Source organism: Pseudophryne corroboree, chromosome 1, assembly GCF_028390025.1.
Source record: "Pseudophryne corroboree isolate aPseCor3 chromosome 1, aPseCor3.hap2, whole genome shotgun sequence".
In the NCBI taxonomy this organism is placed as follows: domain Eukaryota; kingdom Metazoa; phylum Chordata; class Amphibia; order Anura; family Myobatrachidae; genus Pseudophryne; species Pseudophryne corroboree.
Genome location: NC_086444.1, coordinates 282,954,448 through 282,976,841, shown reverse-complemented (window position 1 = coordinate 282,976,841; position 22,394 = coordinate 282,954,448). Strand labels below are relative to the sequence as shown.

Here is a 22,394-nt window from a genome sequence, read left to right as displayed (position 1 = left end):
AGTACCTAATCTTTCTTTAAAGAGTGCCCAGTCTCCTGCGGAGCCCGTCTATTCCCCATGGTCCTTACGGAGTACCCAGCATCCACTACGGACTACGAGAAATAGATTTACCGGTGAGTACAATCTTATTTTTCAGCTGACTCAATTGTTCTCAAAATGGTGAAGCACACTTTTATTTCAACGTAAGAGACTTTTATGGACCGTGCTGTCACTGAGTGTTAATTTATCTGATGGATAATGTGTCTGATTTTTTGTAGGTACCACAAGAGTCAAGCGATATACCTAGAGTCCAAGGACAACACAAAAATCAGTTGTGTGATCAGTTCTGTGGGTACTAATGAGGTAAATATAAACTTTATATGATCCATTCTTTTACAGCACTACAGCAAGTTTTCATCACTACAAATTTTGAGAAGTATACATTGTGTCTGTATAATGTTCACTTTATATATCTGATGGTACAAGTTTAGTTATTTTGACGTATTACATGACTTTGTAAGATGTTTCTATTAATGATACTTCATTAGCCGTTGGTACATTAGACAAAAATAACTAGTAAGAAAATGGTCAACAAGAGTGTTTTTACTGCATCATTGCATGTAAAATACACCCTGGGGCATCTTTATTAGGTACACCTTTCCATAACTGGGAATGGCCCAATTTGTCCTCAGAACAACTGTATTCTTCATGGCATGAAATCAACATGGTTCTAGAAACATCTCTTACAGATTCTGGTCCATGGTGACCTGATAACTTCTCACTCAAGTCGGCTACACATTCATGTTGCAACCCTCCACCACATCGCAAAGGGGCTCTGTTGGATTGATATATGATGACTGGAGGCAATTGAGGTACATTGAGCTCATTGCCATGTTCAGGTCGACATGATGTCTACATGCAGCATGTTGACATGCATAGTATGTAGACAGTAACCAGGTTAACATTCGTCATGTCTACACGGGTGACATGATAGAATTTTGACATGACATCCCTGGTGGCCCAGTGGGCCCTTACCTGGTGGTGCAGTTCTGGCATTTGATATACATTGAAACTTGAGACATTATTTTGGAACAAACTGGTTGATACCATCATTCTGGAACGCCACTGAGTGCCATATATTTGTACTTCATTATTATATATGGTTTATTTTAGGATTTAGTTGTGCTACTTTATGCAAGTGGCTGCATAGTTGTTTTCGCCTTGATCTAATTCCATTTTTTTGTTTACTCAATGTACCCTGTAATTATTCAATGAGCAAAGTCACTTGGATCAAATGAATTACTAATTCTGGTATTTGGTATCTGTATGCTTTTATGTACGTTATTGTTTGGTTGGATGTTTACATTAAAGAGCAGATGTACCTTCTAAATTGGCCATTGAGTGGAATTCACTGTTATGCCCACTATGCCGGTATTGAGTGACCTTTTAATTCATTAACAGTTTGTCATAATTATGATTCAAGTCAAAAAGCCCTTTTTGAAACACCAATACTGCAATTCTAGTACTAGTTATATACTATTACCTCCTTTTTTTCCATAAACCATGCTCCATAACATACCAGAGCTTAGTTGTATTGTTAAAGTGTATAGTGTAGTCCTGATGCTTCCTTGGATCAGTTTTGCATATTTTGTATGACTCATGTCTCGTGTAACAGTAATTGTGTAGGCCTTACCTAAAGCAAAGGTTTATGTAGTGAAAGTTGAAGTAATAGATAAGAGTGCAATAATCTACTTAAGAGGATTTTAAAACCTAAAATTATGTAAAAAATCTGGAATTGTCACTATAATGTAGTGTGCTGTAACCAGTTTAGATACGTATAAATTTGTTTAATTTTGTGTTTTATTAGGTTAAAATTTTATTGATTTAAAATATTATAATTGGAAATGCCCATAAATCCAGTTTGAAGCTGGCTGTTATCTGCTTTTGTGTGTGGTCAACTTCTGGCTACTTACAGGCCCCAGTGTGTCCTGAAGGTAGCCAGATTGGACTATGATTCTGGTGCTACACGCTGGCCTGAATGCTAAAATGAAACCATTGCCTGGCTTTAGGCTATCTAAGCAGTTATCACAATGTTCATTTTTAGTTGCTTGTGGCCAGATGTCCTCACTCCGCCAGGCGGTCACAGATTTTTTGACACTGATAGAATAGTTGGTGGTTATCAAACACTAAAGTTGGGGAGACTTTGGGTAACAGTGATCACTATATGATCACATTCGACATCAGTTTCAGGAAACAGCTACAGGGGTTCCACCAAAACTTTTAACTTTAGGAAGGCTAATTTCAGTATGCTTAGATGTGCACTTAACGACATAGAGTGGGAGGTTCTATTTAATAACAAGAGCATTTTGGAAATGTGGGATGTTTTAAAAGGGTTGCTGTATAGCAATATTCATAACTTTATTCCCATGGGCAGTAAACGCAGGAGTATTAAACTCAAACCAATGTGGCTTAACAAGAAGGTTAAGGCAGAAATGGATAAAAAAAGCGGGCTTTCAAAGCATTTCAATCTAATGGAAAGGAGGAGTCTTTCAAGTATTACAAGGAGTATAATAAGAAATGCAAAAAAGCAATAAGAGCAGCTAAAATGGAAAATGAAAAGCAAATCGCTATAGAGAGTAAAACCAATCCTAAAAAGATTTTTAAATACATAAACTGTAAAAGGTTAAAAAAGGAGAATATAGGTCCATTAAAAGATGAATTAGGAGAATTGATAAATGACGAAATAAAAGCGGAAATGCTGAACAAATTCTTTTCATCAGTATTCACCAGTGAAGAACTGATGGTGGGAGTAGAGCATAACAATTGTGACAGTAAAGATTCATGGTTAGATACTTGTTTAAGCGAAGTAGTAGTCCGGGAGAGACTAAGCAAAATTAAGATTAATAAATCACCTGGCCCTGATGGACTTCATCCGAAGGTTCTTATGGAGCTTAGTTCACAACTAGCATGACCCCTATACTTGATTTTCAATAGTTCAATTAGATCAGGCATGGTACCGAAGGATTGGCGTATAGCTGAGGTAGTGCCATTATTTAAAAAGGGATCCAAAAATCTTCCGGGAAAATACAGACCAGTTAGTTTAACATCTATAGTGGGGAAAATATTGGAAGGAATTCTAAGGGACGTCATACAGGAGTATCTAAAGTCTGCTAGGATTATTAGCAAGAACTAGCATGGGTTTGTGAGGGACATGTCATGTCAGACTAACTTAATTAGCTTCTACGAAGAAGTGAGCAATAATCTTGATCAAGGAAAAGCAGTGGATGTGGTCTTCCTAGATTTTGCAAAGGCCTTCGATACAGTTCCTCACAGTAGACTGATGATCAAATTAAAGGAGATTGGCCTAGGAAAAACTATTTGCACATGGATAAGCAGCTGGTTGGATAGCAGGGTACAGCGAGTAGTGGTCAACGGGAAGTCCTCAACCTGGTCCCCAGTAGTCAGCGGAATACCACAAGGGTCCGTACTCGGACCACTACTGTTCAACATATTTATCAATGACCTAGAAATAGGCCTGGAAAGCACAGTGTCAATCTTTGCAGATGATACTAAACTGTGTAAGGTAATTAGTTCAGAATTGGATGTGGAGTCCTTGCAGAAAGATCTATCTAAACTTGAACTCTGGGCGTCTAAATGGAAAATGAGGTTCAATACAGACAAATGCAAGGTTATGCATTTTGGGACTAAAAACAAACTTGCATCCTACATATTAAATGGGGAACGCCTAGGGGAAACAGAGTTGGAAAAAGATTTGGGAGTATTCATTAATAATAGGCTAAAGAACTGTACACAATGTCAAAGCTCAGTAAAGAAGGCAAGTAAGGTGCTAGTGTGCATAAAAAGGGGAATTGAGACAAGGGACTCGGATGTGATCATGCCACTGTATAAGGCATTGGTACGTCCGCACCTAGAATATTGTGTTCTGTTTTGGGCACAGTTGTATAAAAAAAGACATGAGTGAACTTGAAAGTGTTCAAAGGCGAGCTACTAAATTGATTAAAGGCATAGAAGGACTGGACTATAAGGAAAGACTTTTACTAGGCTGAATATGTATACACTAGAAAAGAGGCGCCTAAGAGGAGATATTATTAATATCTTCAAATATGTAAAGGGACATCACAAAGAGTTATCAGAGGAATTATTTATTAAAAGAACACAGTTTAGGACACGTGGGCACTCGCTGCGACTGGAGGAGAGAAAGTTCCGAACGCAACGGGGGAAAGGGTTCTTCACTGTTAGGGCAATCAGGATGTGGAATTCCCTGCCAGGGAAGGTGGTAATGGCGGACTCTGTAATTGGATTTAAAAAAGGAATGGATTAATTTCTGAATGAAAAAGCTATCCAAGGTTATAATACTTAAAATATCAACGTGGTTAATCCGGGGGTAACATGAGTTATAGTAGCTAACTAGTCATAAAACATTATTTAGCAAGTATGTAGAATCATCACAACTTAAAACAGGTTGAACACGATGGGCAATTTGCCTCTATTCAACCTCAAATACTATGTTACTTGTCCCTGAGTAACCTGAGTGGGCTTACTCCACCACCCTTAGGAATTCCCTGTATATTGTCTGTAATAACGAGTTTTATGGTAAGAACTTACCGTTGTTAAAACTCTTTCTGCGAGGTATACTGGGCTCCACAAGGATGGACAATGGGATGTAGAGTAGGATCTTGATCCGAGGCACCAACAGACTCAAAGCTTTGACTGTGCCCAGAATGCACAGCGCCGCCTCCTCTATAACCTCGCCTCCCTGCACAGGAGCTCAGTTTTTAGTTAACCAGCCCAATGCAGTAGCAGGAAAAGAGACGACAACGGTTAGTAGCCACATACATCACACTCTCACGACAGGAGAAGTGTCAGCGGCTAATGCCAAACCAACCCAAAGAAGCTAAGTACGTCAGGGTGGGCGCCTTGTGGAGCCCAGTGTACCCCGCAGAAAGAGTTTTAACAAGGGTACGTTCTTACCATAAAACTCGTTTTCTGCTGCGGGGTACACTGGGCTCCACAAGGATGGACAATGGGGATGTCCTAAAGCCGTTCCTTATGGGAGGGGACGCACTGTAGCGGGCACAAGAACCCAGCGTCCAAAGGAAGCATCCTGGGAAGCGGCAGTATCGAAGGCATAAAACCTTATGAACGTGTTCACGGAGGACCACGGAGCTGCCTTGCACAACTGGTCAAGGGTCGCACCACGTTGGGCCGCCCAAGAAGGTCCAACAGACCGAGTAGAATGGGCCGTTATGTGAGCAGGAGCTGACAGACCAGCCTTCACATAAGCATGTGCAATCACCATTCTAATCCACCTGGCCAGGGTCTGCTTGTGAGCAGGCCAGCCACGTTTGTGAAATCCAAACAAAACAAAGAGAGAATCAGATTATCGAATAGAAGCAGTTCTCTTCACATAGATACGGAGAACCCGTACCACATCCAAAGACCGCTCTTTGAAAGACAAGTCAGGAGAGACAAAGGCCGGAACCACAATCTCCTGATTAAGGTGGAACAAGGACACCACCTTCGATAAGTAACCGGGACGAGTCCGAAGTACCGCCCGGTCACAGTGAAAAATCAGATATGGGGAACTACAGGAAAGGGCACCCAAATCCGACACTCTTCTAGCAGAGGCAATAGCCAGCAAGAACACCACCTTAAGGGAAAGCCGCTTAACATCAGCTGAACCAAGGGGTTCAAACGGAGGCTCCTGCAATGCCTCCAAAACCACCAAGTCCCAAGGAACCACAGGCGGGACATAGGGAGGTTGGATACGCAACACACCCTGAGTGAAAGTATGAACATCAGGTAAAGGCGCAATTTTTCTCTGAAACCACACCGACAAGGCAGACATATGAACCTTGAGGGAGGCCAGACGCAGGCCTAAATCCAGGCCCTGCTGCAGAAAAGCCACAAGTTTGGCTGTACTCAACTTGGAAGCGTCATAATTGTTAGATGCGCACCAAACAAAGTAGGAATGCCAGACCCTATGGTAAATCCGGGCAGAAGCCGGTTTCCGGGCCCGCAACATAGTTTTAATGACCTCCTCAGAAAAACCCTTAGCCCTCAAGACGGAAGCTTCAAGAGCCACGCCGTCAAAGACAGCCGAGCTAGGTCCTGGTAGACACAGGGGCCCTGAACAAGGAGGTCTGGGCGTTGTGGAAGTAGAATTGGACGCTCTGACGATAGGCCCTGCAGGTCTGAGAACCAGTGCCGTCTGGGCCACGCTGGAGCTATGAGAAGCAGAATTCCTTTTTCTTGCTTGAACTTCCGAATTATCCTGGGCAGGAGTGACACCGGAGGGAACACGTACGGCAGCCGAAACCTCCACGGCACCGCCAGCGCATCCACAAATGCTGCTTGAGGATCCCTTGTCCTTGCTCCGAAGACCGGAACCTTGTGATTGTGTCGAGACGCCATCAGATCTACGTCTGGAAGACCCCACTTTTCCACTAAGAGCTGAAACACTTCTGGATGGAGGCCCCACACGCCGGCATGCACGTCCTGACGACTGAGAAAGTCCGCTTCCCAATTCAGGACTCCCGGAATGAAGATTGCCGATATGGCCGGTAGATGGCGTTCCGCCCAATGTAGAATCCGTGAGACTTCCTTCATTGCCAGACTGCTTCGAGTGCCGCCTTGATGATTTATGTAAGCCACTGTGGTGGCGTTGTCCGACTGCACTTGAACAGGACGGTTGTGAATTAAATGCGGGCCCGCAATTCCAGAATGTTGATTGAGAGGAGGGACTCCTCCTGGTTCCACCGACCCTGAAGGGAGTGTTGCTCCAGCACCGCACCCCAACCTCTTAGACTGGCATCTGTCGTCAACAGGACCCAGTTGGATATCCAGAAGGGACGGCCCCTGCACAATTGTTGGTCCTGGAGCCACCAGAGCAGCGACAGACGGATCTCCGGAGTCAATGAGATCATTTGAGACCTGATCCGGTGAGGCAGGCCGTCCCACTTGGCTAGAATCAGCCTCTGGAGGGGGCGAGAATGGAATTGAGCATACTCCACCATGTCGAATGCTGATACCAGGAGGCCCAGCACCTGCATCGCCGAATGTATCGACACTTGCAGACGAGAAAGGAAGCATCCTGTCCTGAAGCTTCAGGACTTTCTCCTGACACAAGAACAACCTCTGGTTGTGAGTTTCCAATAGCGCTCCCAGATGCACCATGCTCTGAGCAGGGATCAGGGAGGATTTCTTCCAGTTGATAAGCCACCCGTGGGCTTCTAGAAACCAGACCGTCCTATCTAGATGACGTAGGAGAAGTTCTGGGGAATTTGCCAGGATTAACAAGTCGTCCAGATACGGCAGTATCCTGACCCCTTGACGGCGGAGTACCACCGTCATCACCGCCATTACTTTGGCGAAGACTTGCGGAGCCGTTGTTAAACCAAAAGGTAACGCCCGAAACTGGTAATGGAGGTTGCCAATAGCAAACCTCAGGTATTGCTGATGTGACGCTGCTATAGGATTATGCAGGTAAGCATCCTGTATGTCCAGGGAGACCATGTAGTCCCCAGGTTCCAAAGCCAGATCTATAGAGCGAAGGGTTTCCATACGGAACTTTGAAACCTTCACAAACCTGTTCAATACCTTGAGGTTGAGAATGGGCCGGGAGGACCCATTCGGTTTCGGGACTAGAAACAGCGGAGAATAGTACCCCCGGCCCCTCTGCGCAAGAGGCACCTGTACTACGACTCCTGTATCCAGGAGGGTCTGTACCACCGAATGCAGAGCGTTTGCCTTTGTCTGGTTCGACGGGACGTCTGTCTGGCAAAATCGATGAGGGGGTCGGTTTTTGAAGGCTATGGCGTAACCTCGAGTGACGACTTCCCGTACCCAGGCATCTGAAGTGGTTTTCAACCATTCCTGGGTATACCTTAGAAGCCGGCCCCCCACCCTTGGATCCCCCAGGGGGAGGCCCGCCCCGTCATGCGGCAAGCTTATCTGCCTTGGAAGCTGTCTGACGGGCCGCCCGGGCTCTTTTTGGCTTACCAGGTTTGGAAGTGCGGGCCTGCTTGTTGTACGCCTGACCTTTTGCTTTACCTGAAGGACGAAAGAGGCGAAAGGATGTACCTTTAGCCTTCGACACAGAAGGAGCGGTACTTGGCAGACAGGCAGTTTTGGCAGTTGCCAAGTCAGCCACTATCTTATTTAAGTCCTCCCCAAATAGAATATCTCCCTTGAAAGGGAGTACCTCCAGGATTTTTCTAGAGTCCAGATCCACAGACCAGGATCTCAGCCACAATATCCGGCGAGCCAGGACTGACGTAGTAGAGGCCTTGGCTGCTAGGATACCGGCATCAGAAGCTGCCTCTTTAATATAGCGAGAAGCTGTGACAATATATGACGAGCATTGTCTAGCATGGTCAGAAGAGATTTCAGCTTCTAACTCCAAGGCCCATGCTTCAATAGCCTCTGCAGTGGGCCTTTGTGCAGCACTTGTGAGGGTGTAAATCGCTTTAAGACAACCCTCCACACATTTATTCATAGGCTCTTTTAGAGACGTGACGGTAGTGACGGGCAGAACTGAGGAAACCACCATCCTAGCCACATGTGAGTCTACTGGAGGAGGCGTTTCCCAATTCTTAGACAGCTCTGGTGCGAGGGGATAGCGAGCCAGCATCTTCTTTTGAGGCACAAACTTCGTACCCGGGGTTTCCCAGGGTTCCTGACGTATATCCACTAGGTGATCAGAGTAAGGTAAAACTTGTTTAACCACCTTCTGACGCTTGTACCTATCTAGTTTCTTAGGAGGGACGGATGGCTCGGGATCATCCGTAATCTGTAGAATTAACTTAATAGCCTCCAAAAGATCAGGAACATCCACATGTGAACTACCCTCCCCATCAGCAGTATCTGAGTCAGAACCTGTGGGGTCAGTGTAAGTGCCGTCTTCATCAGACGAGGTGTCAGTGACAGCATTGGATTGTGAGGAGACGAGCGCTCGCTTAGAGGACCCCTTGGACTTAGGCGAGCGATGGTCAGACTTTTTTGTAGTCAGGGACTGGTTCAACTTCTTCAATTGAGCAGATAAATCGTCCGCCCACGGCGGGTTAGCTGCAGGGACCACATATACGGTTGTACCGGCATTGGGGGTCCCATAGGGGGTGTTAGTTTATTAACTAGCGTATGCAGAAGCGTGGAAAAAGCGGCCCACGGTGGTTCATTATGTACCTCCGTTGCCACAGTCCCACTGGGGGGCAAGGAGCCCCCAGAACCAGAGCCCACAGCTGCTATATTCTCCTCATAGGGATCTGTGGCTTCAGCAACACCGTCAGTGTGTTCAGCCCCAGAACCGTTACCCTCAGAAGCAGGCATGATAACTTGCAGCATCAGGTAACACAGTACAATTGGCAGCAGCACAATACCTCTTACCCAAACACCTGCGCAGTGTAGTCAGCACTAGCAGAGATAAAGGAGAGAGATGGTGACTAAATCACAGAGAAAATATGTATTAAAGTATATCTTTGTGAAAATCCTATATTAATATAAAACCTGACGCACCAAGCCCCCTCAGGTTATAGAATATAGGGATGGCAAGTTGAGTGAAAGACATGAAATGGACACCACTCAGCTATCTAATGCACACACAGATTGTCACAGTTTGTACAATGCAGAGGTTATTACTAACAATAATACTGCACTGGACTAGCTTATATAGATATATATATATATATATATATATATATATATATATATATATATATATATATATATAGATAGATAGATAGATAGATAGAGCTATATAGTCAATGGATATAACACTGCACAGTAAGAACTGGATGTATATCACAGGGTAATTGTACTTGAAAACCCTGACTAAATGCACTCTTTCTTAACTAGCACTGTCTAAAAAGTCAGGTAGAATACTTAAGTGTCATGTAAAGTCACAGCACTGACAACCAGGCGGCTTTACACAGGAGGATTTGCCCAAGCAGTCCCAGGAACAGTGAAGCTGAGAGATAATGGCGCCCAGACACTGACAGGGAGTGAGGAAGAGACAGATATGCAGCTCCAGGGCGGGAACATTTGTGGGAAATGGCGCCCTGGGGCTGGGGGAGGGGCTTCAGGTCTAAGCCTTATCCCCCTTGCTGGCAAAACCACCGGGTACTGTGGGCTACTGAAAATGGTTTAGAGAGAAAACCTGACCTGCACCCATGCCCTGGTGATCTAGTGGGATCGCCTGTACTGCCACAGTGTCCACCGCCAGCGCGCGCGGCCCGCCTCCCACTGACCGCGCCGGATCGCGATAAAGACCGGGTCCCGCAAGCGGGACCCACTCGCCACCTCCCGAAGCGCGGCCACGCGGTCCGGAGAGCCCCCGTCGTGTGTGCCTGACGTGAAGAAAACCGGAGCCTCCTGCTGTAGTTACCCGGTAACCAGGGCTCGGGAGTGTACAGCGCCGCTGGGGAGAGCTGGAGCTGCAGCAGTTAATGTCTTCTGACATTAACCACCGCTGCTGCCCTTGAAGTCTTCACTTTTTTCTTCAAAAAAAGCTCCTCTTAGAGCTGCCTGGAGCAGCTCCTCTGTTATATGCCTGCTTACTGCAGCACCAACTACAAAACTGAGCTCCTGTGCAGGGAGGCGGGGTTATAGAGGAGGCGGCGCTGTGCATTCTGGGAACAGTCAAAGCTTTGAGTCTGTTGGTGCCTCGGATCAAGATCCTACTCTACACCCCATTGTCCATCCTTGTGGAGCCCAGTGTACCCCGCAGCAGAAAGTCTGTTACAGTCTCCTCCCACTGTGTGGTGGGCTGCTACTACCAGGCTTCCTCATTGGCACTTGTAACTGCTTGTTCTACTCGGGCTCCTACCACCATCATCTGTGGGATGCGGTCATGTGACCCCCGCTCGGGATCTCTCACAGCCGCAACTCACCTGTAACCACCTACTTCTGGGTATGTGTGGACACCCTGCTTCACCAGCAACTGGTTAGTGTTGGCTAACTCCCACTGGTCCCTCACTATGGGCCAGTCTGCAGGGAGTAGCTGACAGAGGGTTTCAGCTTGGAGACACTGGGCTCAATCCAGAACAGCAGGAGAACGGAGTGTTTGACGCTGTTCTAGTAGTTGCAGGTGTCTTAAGGCAAGATGTTTATTGCTAAAATGCCTTTACTCCTGTACATTTTACACAGAGACAAACTGGAGAGAAGTACCACTTCCAATACTACAGAAACTTCCATCTGAAATTAAAATACTGAATAAGTAATAAGTGTGCAGTCCGTACATTTAGCCATGTAATTCTATAACTTTGCACAATACAGGCACCAGATCCAAATGTGGGGGAAGATGTTTGCTGTTTTGTTAACAAAACTGCTATTGTTGCAGACACTGGTTAAACCAGTAGATCAGACTCCATGAGCCATATATCTGTATCGCAACCTATCAGGTTTAGGTTGTTAGATATACTGTCTAGTAGAGTATATCTAGTGATATAATAGATGTCCTCTGCTTTACCCTGAATTTCTTTTCTTTCTCCCAACCCTGCATTTGAATTTGTCATCCCTGTACCAGATTGATGCTGACTAGAGAAGCTCCTTCCCTTGTGCTTTATACAAACTGGAACTGCTGTTGCTGTAGAGATAATTGATTTTTATGATAATCATCCTCTGGACTCCTTAAAGAGCATCACAAACCTTAAATAGTACATCATGTATGGCTCCTCTTACTTTTAGATGGGATGTCACATTTACCGTGCCCAATGTGTCTTCCCAAATGTCCCAAACCAGTGGTTGCCCTAGAGTATCAGAATTTTTTTTCACGGTACCCCTAGGGCAAAAGTGTCTAAGATTTTTAGGAAAAAATAAAATAAAATTAAGTAAATGGTGTTTTTATGTTATCCTTAAAACAAGATTCTGTTTGTACACATATTTTAGGATATTTGTAGCCACAAGCACTAGTTTTGCCTATTGGATTGACCATAAATAATTTGAATTGTTGTTGGACCACCAAATCAATGCACCCCTCGAAGTGCCCCAAGGCACCCAAGGGTGCCACTGGCCCCCACGGCACACAGTTTGAGAACCACTGGTCTTAGAGCCTTAAGCTGGGTACACACATGAGCGATATGTTGTTCGACTTGTCTGTTCGGATCGACATATCGCTCACAGAGGTGCATATCGGGCATTGTGTATGCCCAATATGAGGGTGCCTGCGGTCGCTAGCAGTGGCATCAGGTTTGATGTGCTACACATCAGACCTGATGATACTGCTAGCGTTCTGTAGTATGCTAATGATGGATGGAACATGATCGCTCCATCCTTCTTTAAAATCCGTGTGTACCCAGGTTCCGATATGTCGGCCTGTCGTGCTGATATAGCAGCTGGGTCCACATTGCTCAAGTGTGTACCCAGCTTTAAAGAGCTTATATGCTTTTTCTTCAATAATGAAATTGGAGAGATACCATTGTTAGTATAATCATCCAGTTATGCTCAGTAATAGTAGTGAGTTTTAACTAGCGTGATCCGGTCACTGATAAAATTTCACTGGGTTCATTAATCATCAATCCAATAATAATTAATAATCAATCCAATGAGAATTTATTTTACAATGTGATTAAAATAATAGAAAGATTATTTTCTATTTGTTGCATTTGGGAGGCAGTGGTACTAAACAAAGAATTATAGAATAAGTAAATGTGCTATAAACAAGAGTTAAAGAAAAAAACACAAGAATGTAATGAATTGTACATACAGGGCAGTATACAATTAGGGGGTATGTAATTTCGGCCGGGTATTGCGATTAATGACCGATGGTCATTATAGCGTTAACCAATTAGAGGCTATTTTGATTGGCTGAAATTGGACCTGCGATCGCACAAAACACATGGGATGGGGGATAAGTCTCTGATCCCGTGTGTTTATCGTGACTCTGGCTGCCCCTTATCGTGGATTATGCTTTGTGTGCCTGAGGCACCAGAAACATAATCCCGGATAAGTGCTGACATTTGGGCTAATAGGCTAGGCCCCGGCATTCCTATCAGCAGCGAGAAAGTACTGTTGCTAATAGGATACCGCCCATAGAATTCTCACTTACAATTTATGAAAAATTTAAAATTCACAATAAAATTATAGTCCATGTATACATTTGTTATAAGAGTCTACTGTAATACATGGGGCTATTGATTACTAGGATACTGGTTTCATTATGTATCTAATGATCACTAGGATGTCTCGCATTATAGAAAAATGTTTTGTATACCCCAAGTTGAAATATACTTTCTCATACGTCCTAGAGGATGCTGGGGATGCTTCAAGAACCATGGGGTTTAGACTGGATCCGCAGGAGACATGGGCACACTATAAGACTTTGAATTGGTGTGAACTGGCTCCTCCCTCTATGCCCCTCCTCCAGACTCCAGTTAGATTCTGTGCCCAGTGAGTCTGGGTGCACACTGAGGAGCTCTCCAGAGTTTCTCAGAAAAATACTTAGGTTTATTATTTTCAGGGAAACCTGCTGGCAACAGGCTTCCTGCATCGTGGGACTGAGGGGAGAGAAGCAGACCTACTTATCTGAGTTCAAGGGCTCTGCTTCTTAGGCTACTGGACACCATTAGCTCCAGAGGGTTCGATCACTTGGTGCGCCTAGCTGCTTGTTCCCGAAGCCGCGCCATCACCCCCCTCACAGAGCCAGAAGACGGGTGAGTATGAGAAGATCAGAAGACTTCAATGACGGCAGAAGACTGCGTTTGAGGTACCGCGCTGCGCGCCATGCTCCCACACATAACACGGCACTGCAGGGCGTAGGGGAAGCGCCCTGGGCAGCATGAACACCTCAAACAGCACTAGCATAAGTAAAAACAGTGCCTAGGCACTAGTTAAAGGACCTCCACCAGTATAAATATAAATTTAAGTGGGACTGAAGCGTGCCATGTAGTGGGCGGGGCTTAGCCCACACAGCTCTGACCAGCGCCATTTTCTCTTCACAGAAGCTGCAGAGACGCTGGCCCTGACCTCCACACTGCTGTACAAGTAACAGGGTGCAAAACGGGGGGGGGAGGGGAGGAATGTCACTAGTGATTTGGTGCAAATTGATTTATATGTAAAGCGCTAACAGGTCTGGGCAGTCTTTTTACTCGCTTCAGTACCGGGATAGGTGCTGATTTGTGAGCTGGCAGAACTCCCTCTGTGTCTCTCTTACAGGCTTTGTTGTGGGTCTGTCTCCTGTAGCCCCAGTGTGGTTGTGGGTGTCAGTACGTGTGTGTCGACATGTCTGAGGCTGAATGCTCTTCCCAGGAGGAGGCTGGAGTGGGGACAGAGAGTACTGTGAGAGTGGCCTGGTTGGCACCGCCGACGGATGATTGGGTAAATATGTTGAGTGTTTTGAATGCAAATGTGACTCTGTTGACTAAGAGATTTGATAAATCTGAGTCTAAGAACCAGACATGGAGGATGCTTTGTCACAAGCCCAGACCCCTTCGGGGTCACAGAAACATGCATTTACCCAGACAGCTGATACAGATACCGACACGGACTCTGATTCCAGTGTCGACTATAGTCATGCCAGATTAAATCCAAAACTGGCTAAGAGTATTCAGTACATAATTGTGGCGATAAAAGAAGTGTTGCATATAACAGAGGACCCTGCTGTTCCTGATACTAGGGTCTGTATGTTTAAAGGAAAGAAACCTGAGGTAATGTTTCCTCCCTCTCATGAACTGAACGCGCTTTTTGAAAAGGCTTGGGAAAATCCTGATATGAAGATACAGGTTCCCAAAAGAATTCCAGTGGCATATCCGTTCCCCTCTGGGGACAGGGAAAGGTGGGAGTCAACCCCCACGGTAGACAAAGCTTTATAGCGTCTATCCAAAAAGGTGGGCGCTTCCGTCTCCTGACACGGCAGCCCTAAAAGATCCTGCGGATCGTAAGCAGGAAAATACACTTAAATCCATTTATGTCACTACAGGGTCACTACTCAGGCCTGCCGTTGCTGCGGCATGGGTGAGTAGCGCTATTGAAAAGTGGGCAGATAACTTGTCATCTCTGCTAGATACCCTAGACAGGGATAGCGTGCTTTTGACTCTGGGTCATATCAGGGATGCTGTAGCATATTTAAAAGAAGCTGTAAGGGATATTGGCCTTTTGGGATCAAGGGCCAATGCCATGGCAGTATCAGCAAGGAGAGCATTGTGGATTCATCAATGGAATGCTGATGTTGACTCTAAGAAGGCGATGGAGTCTCTACCGTTTAACGGTAGGGTCTTGTTTAGTGACTGCCTCACTGACCTGGTGTCTACGGCTACCGCGGGTAAGTCTTCCTTTTTACCTTATGTTCCTGCACAGCAGAAGAAAACGACTCACTATCAGATGCAGTCCTTTCGGCCCAATAAATTCAAGAAAGGACGAGGGTCCTCCTGCCTTGCTGCGAGGGGAAGAGGAATGGGAAAAAGGTCACAGGCTGTGGCAAGTTCCCAAGAGCAGAAGTCCTCTCCGGCTTCTACCAAATCCACTGCATGATGCTGGGGCTCCTCTGCGGGAGTCCGCACAGGTGGGGGCACGTCTCCAACTCTTCAGTCAGTTCTGGGTGCACTCGGACCTGGATCCTTGGATAGTGGAAATAGTAACCCAAGGATACCGGTTAGAGTTTCAAGACGTGCCCCCTCACCGATTTTTCAAATCGGCCTTGCCAGCTACTCTTCTAGTAAGGGAGGTAGTAAGCACTGCGATGCTAAAGTTGTGTCAAAATCAAGTAATTGTCACAGTGCCCCCATCACAACAGGGGGAAGGCTTTTATTCGAGCCTGTTCGTGGTCCCGAAGCCGGATTGCTCAGTCAAACCGATTCTGGACCTAAAATCCCTCAATTTCTTTCGAAAAAAATTCAAATTCAAGATGGAATCTCTCCGAGCAGTGATCTCCAGTCTGGAGGAGGGGGATTTTATGGTGTCGGTCGACATAAAGGATGCCTATTTGCATGTCCCCATATATCCTCCACATCAGGCTTACCTGAGATTTGCTGTTCAGGATTGTCATTACCAATTTCAGACGTTGCCGTTCTGTCTGTCCACGGCTCCGAGGATTTTCACCAAAGTAATGGCGGAAATGATGGTTCTCCTGCGCAAGCAGGGAATCACAATTATCCCATACTTGGACGATCTCCTCATAAGGGCGAGATCCAAGGAGCAATTGCTGAGAAATGTTGCCCTTTCACTGACGATTCTGCAACAACATGGTTGGCTCCTAAATTTGCAAAAATCACAGTTGGATCCGACGACACGGCTGTCGTTCCTGGGTATGATTCTGGATACAGAATTGCAGAGAGTTTTTCTTCCAGTGGAAAAAGCTCTGGAAATACAGAACATGGTGAAGCAGATTCTCAAAGCAGCAAAGGTGTCAGTTCTTCAATGCACTCTGTTGCTGGGGAAGATGGTGGTGGCCTACGAGGCCATTCCGTATGGCAGGTTCAATGCCAGGGTGTTTCGGTGGGACCTGTTGGACCAGTGGTCCGGGTCTTACCTGGACATGCACCGGAAAATAATTTTATCTCCCAGGACCGGAATCTCCCTTCTGTGGTGGCTGCACAGTTCTCACCTTCTGGAGGGACGCAGGTTCGGGATTCAGGATTGGATCCTGGTGACCACAGAAGCAAGCCTCCGAGGCTGGGGAGCAGTCACACAGGGAAGAAACTTTCAGGGAAAGTGGTCAAGCCAGGAAGCTTGTCTACACATAAACATTCTGGAATTAAGAGCCATTTACAACGGCATCCTGCAAGCAGAACATCTTCTTCGAGGTCTGCCTGTCTTGATTCAGTCAGACAACGTGACAGCAGTGGCGTACGTAAACCGCCAGGGCGGAACAAGGAGCAGAGCGGCGATGGCCGAGGCCACGAAGATTCTTTGCTGGGCGGAAAGACATGCCAGCGCTCTGTCAGCAGTCTTCATTCCAGGAGTGGACAACTGGGAAGCAGACTTCCTCAGCAGACACTATCTCCATCCAGGAGAGTGGGGTCTTCATCAAGAGGTCTTTGCAGAAGTGACAAGTCGTTGGGGAGTTCCTCAAGTAGACATGATGGCGTTCCGCCTCAACAAGAAACTTCAGAGAGATTGTTCCAGGTCAAGGGACCCTCGAGCGGTAGCAGTGGACGCCCTAGTGACACCGTGGGTGTTTCCGTCGGTATATGTGTTCCCTCCACTTCCACTCATTCCAAAGGTGATAAAAATTATAAGAAGAACAAGGGTTCAGGCGATCCTCATTGTTCCGGAGATGCTCATTGTTCCGGATTGGCCAAGAAGGGCCTGGTATCCAGATCTTCAGGAGTTGCTCATAGAAGAACCCTGGCCTCTTCCTCTTCAGGAGGACCTGTTACAACAGGGGCCACTGCGTGTATCAGGACTTATCGCGGCTGCGTTTGACGGCGTGGCGGTTGAACGCCAAATCCTAGCCCGAAAGGGTATTCCCAGTGAAGTCATTCCCACACTTCTTTAGGCTAGAAAAGAAGTAACGGCAAAGCATTACCACCGTATTTGGAGAAAATGTGTCTTGGTGTGAATCCAAGAAGGCTCCTACGGAAGAATTTCACCTGGGGCGTTTGCTCCATTTTCTACAAGCAGATGTGGATTCGGCCTAAAGTTAGGCTCTATTAAAGTACAGATTTCGGCCTTGTCGATCTTTTTTCAGAAAGAATTGGACTCCCTTCCAGAAGTTCAGACCTTCGTGAAATGTGTGCTGCACATCCAACCTCCATTTGTGCCTCCTGTGGCACCGTGGGATCTTAATGTGGTGTTGCAGTTCCTGCAATCTCATTGGTTTGAACCTTTACGTAAGGTTGAGCTGAAATTCCTTACTTGGAAAGTATTCATGTTGTTGGCCTTGGCATCCGCAAGGCGAGTGTCTGAGTTGGCGGCTTTGTCTCACAAAAGCCCCTATTTAATTTTCCATGCTGATAGAGCGGAGTTGAGAACTCGTCAGCAATTTCTACCGAAAGTGGTTTCATCATTTCACGTGAACCAGCCTATTGTGGTGCCAGTGGCTACTGATGCCTTGGCGGTTTCAAAGTCTCTCGATGTGGTCAGAGCTTCGAAGATCTATGTAGCCAGAACGGCGCAGATTAGGAAAACAGAGGCTCTCTTTGTCCTGTGGGCTCCCAACAAGATTGGGGCTCCTGCTTCCAAGCAGACTATTGCACACTGGATCTGTAATACGATTCAGCAGGCTCATTCTACGGCAGGTTTACAGTTACCGAAATCGGTGAAAGCCCGTTCTACCAGAAAGGTGGGCTCATCCTGGGCGGCTGCCCGAGGGGTCTCGGCATTACAGCTTTGCTGAGCTGCTACTTGGTCGGGTTCAAAACACCTTTGCGTAGTTTTACAAGTTTGATACCCTTGCTGCGGATGAACTCTTGTTTGGTCAATCGGTGCTGCAGAGTCATCTGCACTCTCCCGCCCATTCTAGAGCTTTGGTATAAACCCCATGGTTCTTGAAGCATCCCCAGCATCCTCTAGGACGTATGAGAAAATAGGATTTTAATGCCTACCGGTAAATCCTTTTCTCTTAGTCCGTAGAGGATGCTGGGCGCCCGTCCCAGTGCGGGCTGTATCTGCAGTTTGGTTATAGTTACGCTCATGTGGCGTTGAGTTCAGTCAATCTGTGACTGTTGTTGGTCATGCCGTTGCATGCGTTGTTTGTTGAATGCCATGTTGTACGGCGTGTTGGAGGTGTGAGCTGGTATGTATCTCACTTTAGTTTAAAATAATTAAATAAATCCTTTTCCTCGAAATGTCCATCTCCCTGGGCACAGTTCCTATAACTGTAGTCTGGAGGAGGGGCATAGAGGGAGGAGCCAGTTCACACCCATTCAAAGTCTTATAGTGTGCCCATGTCTCCTGCGGATCCCGTCTATACCCCATGGTTCTTGAAGCATCCTCTACGGACTAAGAGAAAAGGATTTACCGGTAGGTCTTAAAATCCTATTTTAAAATATATTGTAGTTATATACAATAAGAAAACCAGTTCTCTGACAAATATACCCCTTTTTAACACCGTGTTTGGGAAAATTTGTGATGTAAAATTAGATTTAGTAATGTGAAGTATGAGTTTACCTGTGCATGTACTATAGCAGTGGTTCTCAAACCGTGTGCCGTGGCACCCTGGGGTGCCTCAAGACACTTGCAGGGGTGCCTTGAATTGGTTGTCGAGGACCAATTCAAATTATTTATGGTCCATGTAATAGCCAAAAGCAGTGCTGGTGGTTCAGTCATAAAATATGGACTAACAGAAGCAAATCTTGTCCCTCACCACACAACTGAACCTAAGGGTGACATACTGTATAAACACAATTTGCTTAATTTTATATTTCTTTTTAAATTTATCAATAAAAAAACTTTTTGGCCTAGGGGTGCCGTGAAAAAAAGACTGATACTCTAGGGCGCTATCATTCAAAAAAGTTTGAGAACCGCTGTTAGAGTTATAATCTGTACATTTATGAATCCCTTCAAAGTAATAGTTATTGGTGTATTTTTCATCTCATACAATTCAAAATGCCAAAAGATGCATTTAATCTTATTCATGTCTTTGTTTACAGATTTGGGTGAGGAAGAGCAGTGACAGTACAAAGATGAGGATCTACTTAGGCCAACTACAGAGGGGCTTGTTTGTTATCCGCAGACGTTCAGCTGCTTGAAACCTGCCAGTCTTCTGAACTGACATTGCTCATGTGACAGTATAATGCCCCCCACCTCAATGAGAATGTTGGCATCACTGACCACCATGGACAGAAACCCAGAATATGATCAGTGAACATTAATTTATACACAGATGTTTTCAGCCTCTGATGACTTTTTTTCAAATATGGAACCCATGACTTATGGGGTAGTGTTTTGCAAGATGAGCTCTTCAGACTGCCCGACCTGGGAATTCTTCAAATATTCACCATGTCTCTATGTTAATCTGCAACTGATTAACTGCAACTAGAATCATTTCACACAATGCTCATTCTGCTACATAAGTGGTCTATTTTTTAACTGAATTCATTGCATAGGTTAAAGTGACAGTAACATTATACAGACTTCATTAATAGGTGTAAAAAAATGAAAAAAACAAATCGCACTGTCACTTACCACTTGCCTGTATGATACTGTGAGGTCTCTGGTGGCCTAATCAAGACAGCCACTGCTTGAACTATGTGACATTGTGGGATTTGCCAAATCTGAGGAGTAGGAGAGTGTGGATAAGGGGCCATTTGTTTTACGTAGTTTTGTATGAAAGCAGGTGAGATATGGAATATTATTCTTGCAGTTTGCATTTAGCAGAGGTTTGTTTTTGTTTTGTTTTTTAATCCAATGTTTTTGTAACTTTTATGAGGACAGTGTTTTCAGTTTTTTTCCTATAAGCTGTACCAGACGTATGTTTGTTTTTTAATGTATCATAAAACTGTATGATCTTGGATAACACAGGTTATCACCACCAGTGCTTTCTGCTGTTCTGCAACTGGCATTTTGTAAAAAAAAAAAAAAGTTAAACAGTGGAACTAATGTTTTCATTCCACAACAATTTGTGCAAGACGCCATTCTCAGGTATTTAATATAAATTGTGGTTCTTACTTTTTATTGTCGTGCTGCCATTAGCAGGCAATTGACAATGGGATAACACCTAATTTTTCCAATATGTTTTTAAAAGTTTGCGGTACTATCGTGCTAAAGACCTCGACCATTTGGAGAATAATCAAACTCTGTCTTAGGCAGTGGTTCTCAAACATGGTCCTCATGGAACCCCTATGGTCCAGGTTTTACGTTTATCCATGCATGGCCACAGGTGACTTAATTAGCACGTTAGTGATTTTGATTTAACCATCTTTGCTGAGCCATGGATAAACCTAAAACCTGGACTGTTGGGGTGCCTTGAGAACATCTGGTCTAAGATATGGGCAATTGTAATCATTATATTAAAGTAGAGTGTCTCATAGGCTCAAATTAAAATCCTTGTATATTAGGATCATGAAGGAAATGTCACACAAGCTCTTTAATTGCTCATGCATGTTTTTGGAACACTTGATAAAAATGGTTACATAATATTTGAGTAAACCTTGTCACAAATTATATAACAGACCTGAAGACTTCTGTAGCTGGAACAGTGCTTGTTTGCCACTACCTCAAACATGTTCACCAGTGGAATAAAAACCATAATATAACACTGCTACATATGCGAAGAACTTCATCTAAGCATCATTGAGTATTGGCATATATAGGCATTATTAAGCCATAAGAAAATAGAACTTGAAATATTTATTTAGAAAGGAACTGTAGTCCACTAAGTGGAAATCCATTAATACCATAGGGCAATTAATTCTTCATGCCAGCTGCATGGTAATCTACACAGGCATGCTTTGGGGCTATTTCCAGGCAACAAAGCAACACTCGGTAAAGTAAATCCCCGGGCAAAATGTAATAGCCTGTGAGGTTGCCCGTTTTTGTAAAGTGACAATCATCAGATTGTAAATGATAGCTGCTTTAAAAATACTGGCAGACTCGCAGAATTGCCCAAACAGCCTGACTCGCGCAGGCTATTATATTTTGCCCCCCAGGTTTTTAGGCTTCAATTGTCTAAGCATATGTCAACAGTTGAATTGTACACAGAGGCCTAACCACCATAGTGACTGGTATGCACCTGGAGGATAGTCCTTAAGTTGGGTACACATTAGACGACATGCAAATGATACGATGTCTCTCGCGATTTCCCTGGGACTCCCGGGCAAACAATATTGTGCATACACACTGAGCGATTTTACAAACGACCCACCGATATACATGAGTCTTCTGACCCTACCACATTGTTGGGTTTCAGTTTGTCGCTTGTAGCGTACACACAAGACTTTTGCACCTAGTTGTTAGAGACATTTTCAAAATGGAGCTGCATGTACAAACGACAGAGGACCGAGCTAGCAGCCCACGGGAGCGTGCATTGATAGCCAAATATTGCGTACACACTGGACAATAAAATACATTTGTTGTAAAGATGTGTCATTGGCGGCAAATTTAGTTTTAAATATAGTCTAGTTATGTACCCAGCTCTGTAGTACCGCTATCAAACTCCATGGATATGTGTTTGTTTTTGGTGTACATGGGCCTACTTACAAAATGTTTCTCCGTAACCCTCAAATGTCTAGTTACACACTAGATTTTGTTTTTGCCTTTGAAGTATACTGCCAATGGGGTGCACTTATAACTGTGTATCTGTGTGTAATTCATGGTAAAATACTTGAGGCCTGTTAGCTGGCTATTGGAAACATACTCATAGCAGGAAGAGGCTCACCATTAGAGTGGACTTTCCCATGTGCACTTATCTTTGTTGTATTGTACATAACCTCCCTCAAGGGCTGTAGTATAAAGTGTTGAACTGTTCATAATGTTGACTTTTGACAGGTGTTTTTTTTTTTTTGTAATTGTGCTTATTCATG

General features: G+C 44.9%; 1 protein-coding gene across 4 annotated transcripts in view; it reads left to right on the top strand.

The window, feature by feature from the left end:
- Nucleotides 1-21,021, top strand: part of SUDS3 (SDS3 homolog, SIN3A corepressor complex component) — a 201,229-nt gene extending 180,208 nt beyond the window's left edge. For all 4 annotated transcript variants that reach the window (XM_063964312.1, XM_063964313.1, XM_063964315.1 and 1 more), the window contains 2 exons: nt 258-342; nt 19,524-21,021. In XM_063964312.1, coding sequence (XP_063820382.1) covers nt 258-342; nt 19,524-19,622 — 184 coding nt within the window. In that variant the 3' untranslated portion in view covers nt 19,623-21,021. The remainder of the gene's footprint in view (nt 1-257; nt 343-19,523) is intronic.
- The last annotated feature ends 1,373 nt before the right edge of the window (nt 21,022-22,394 follow it).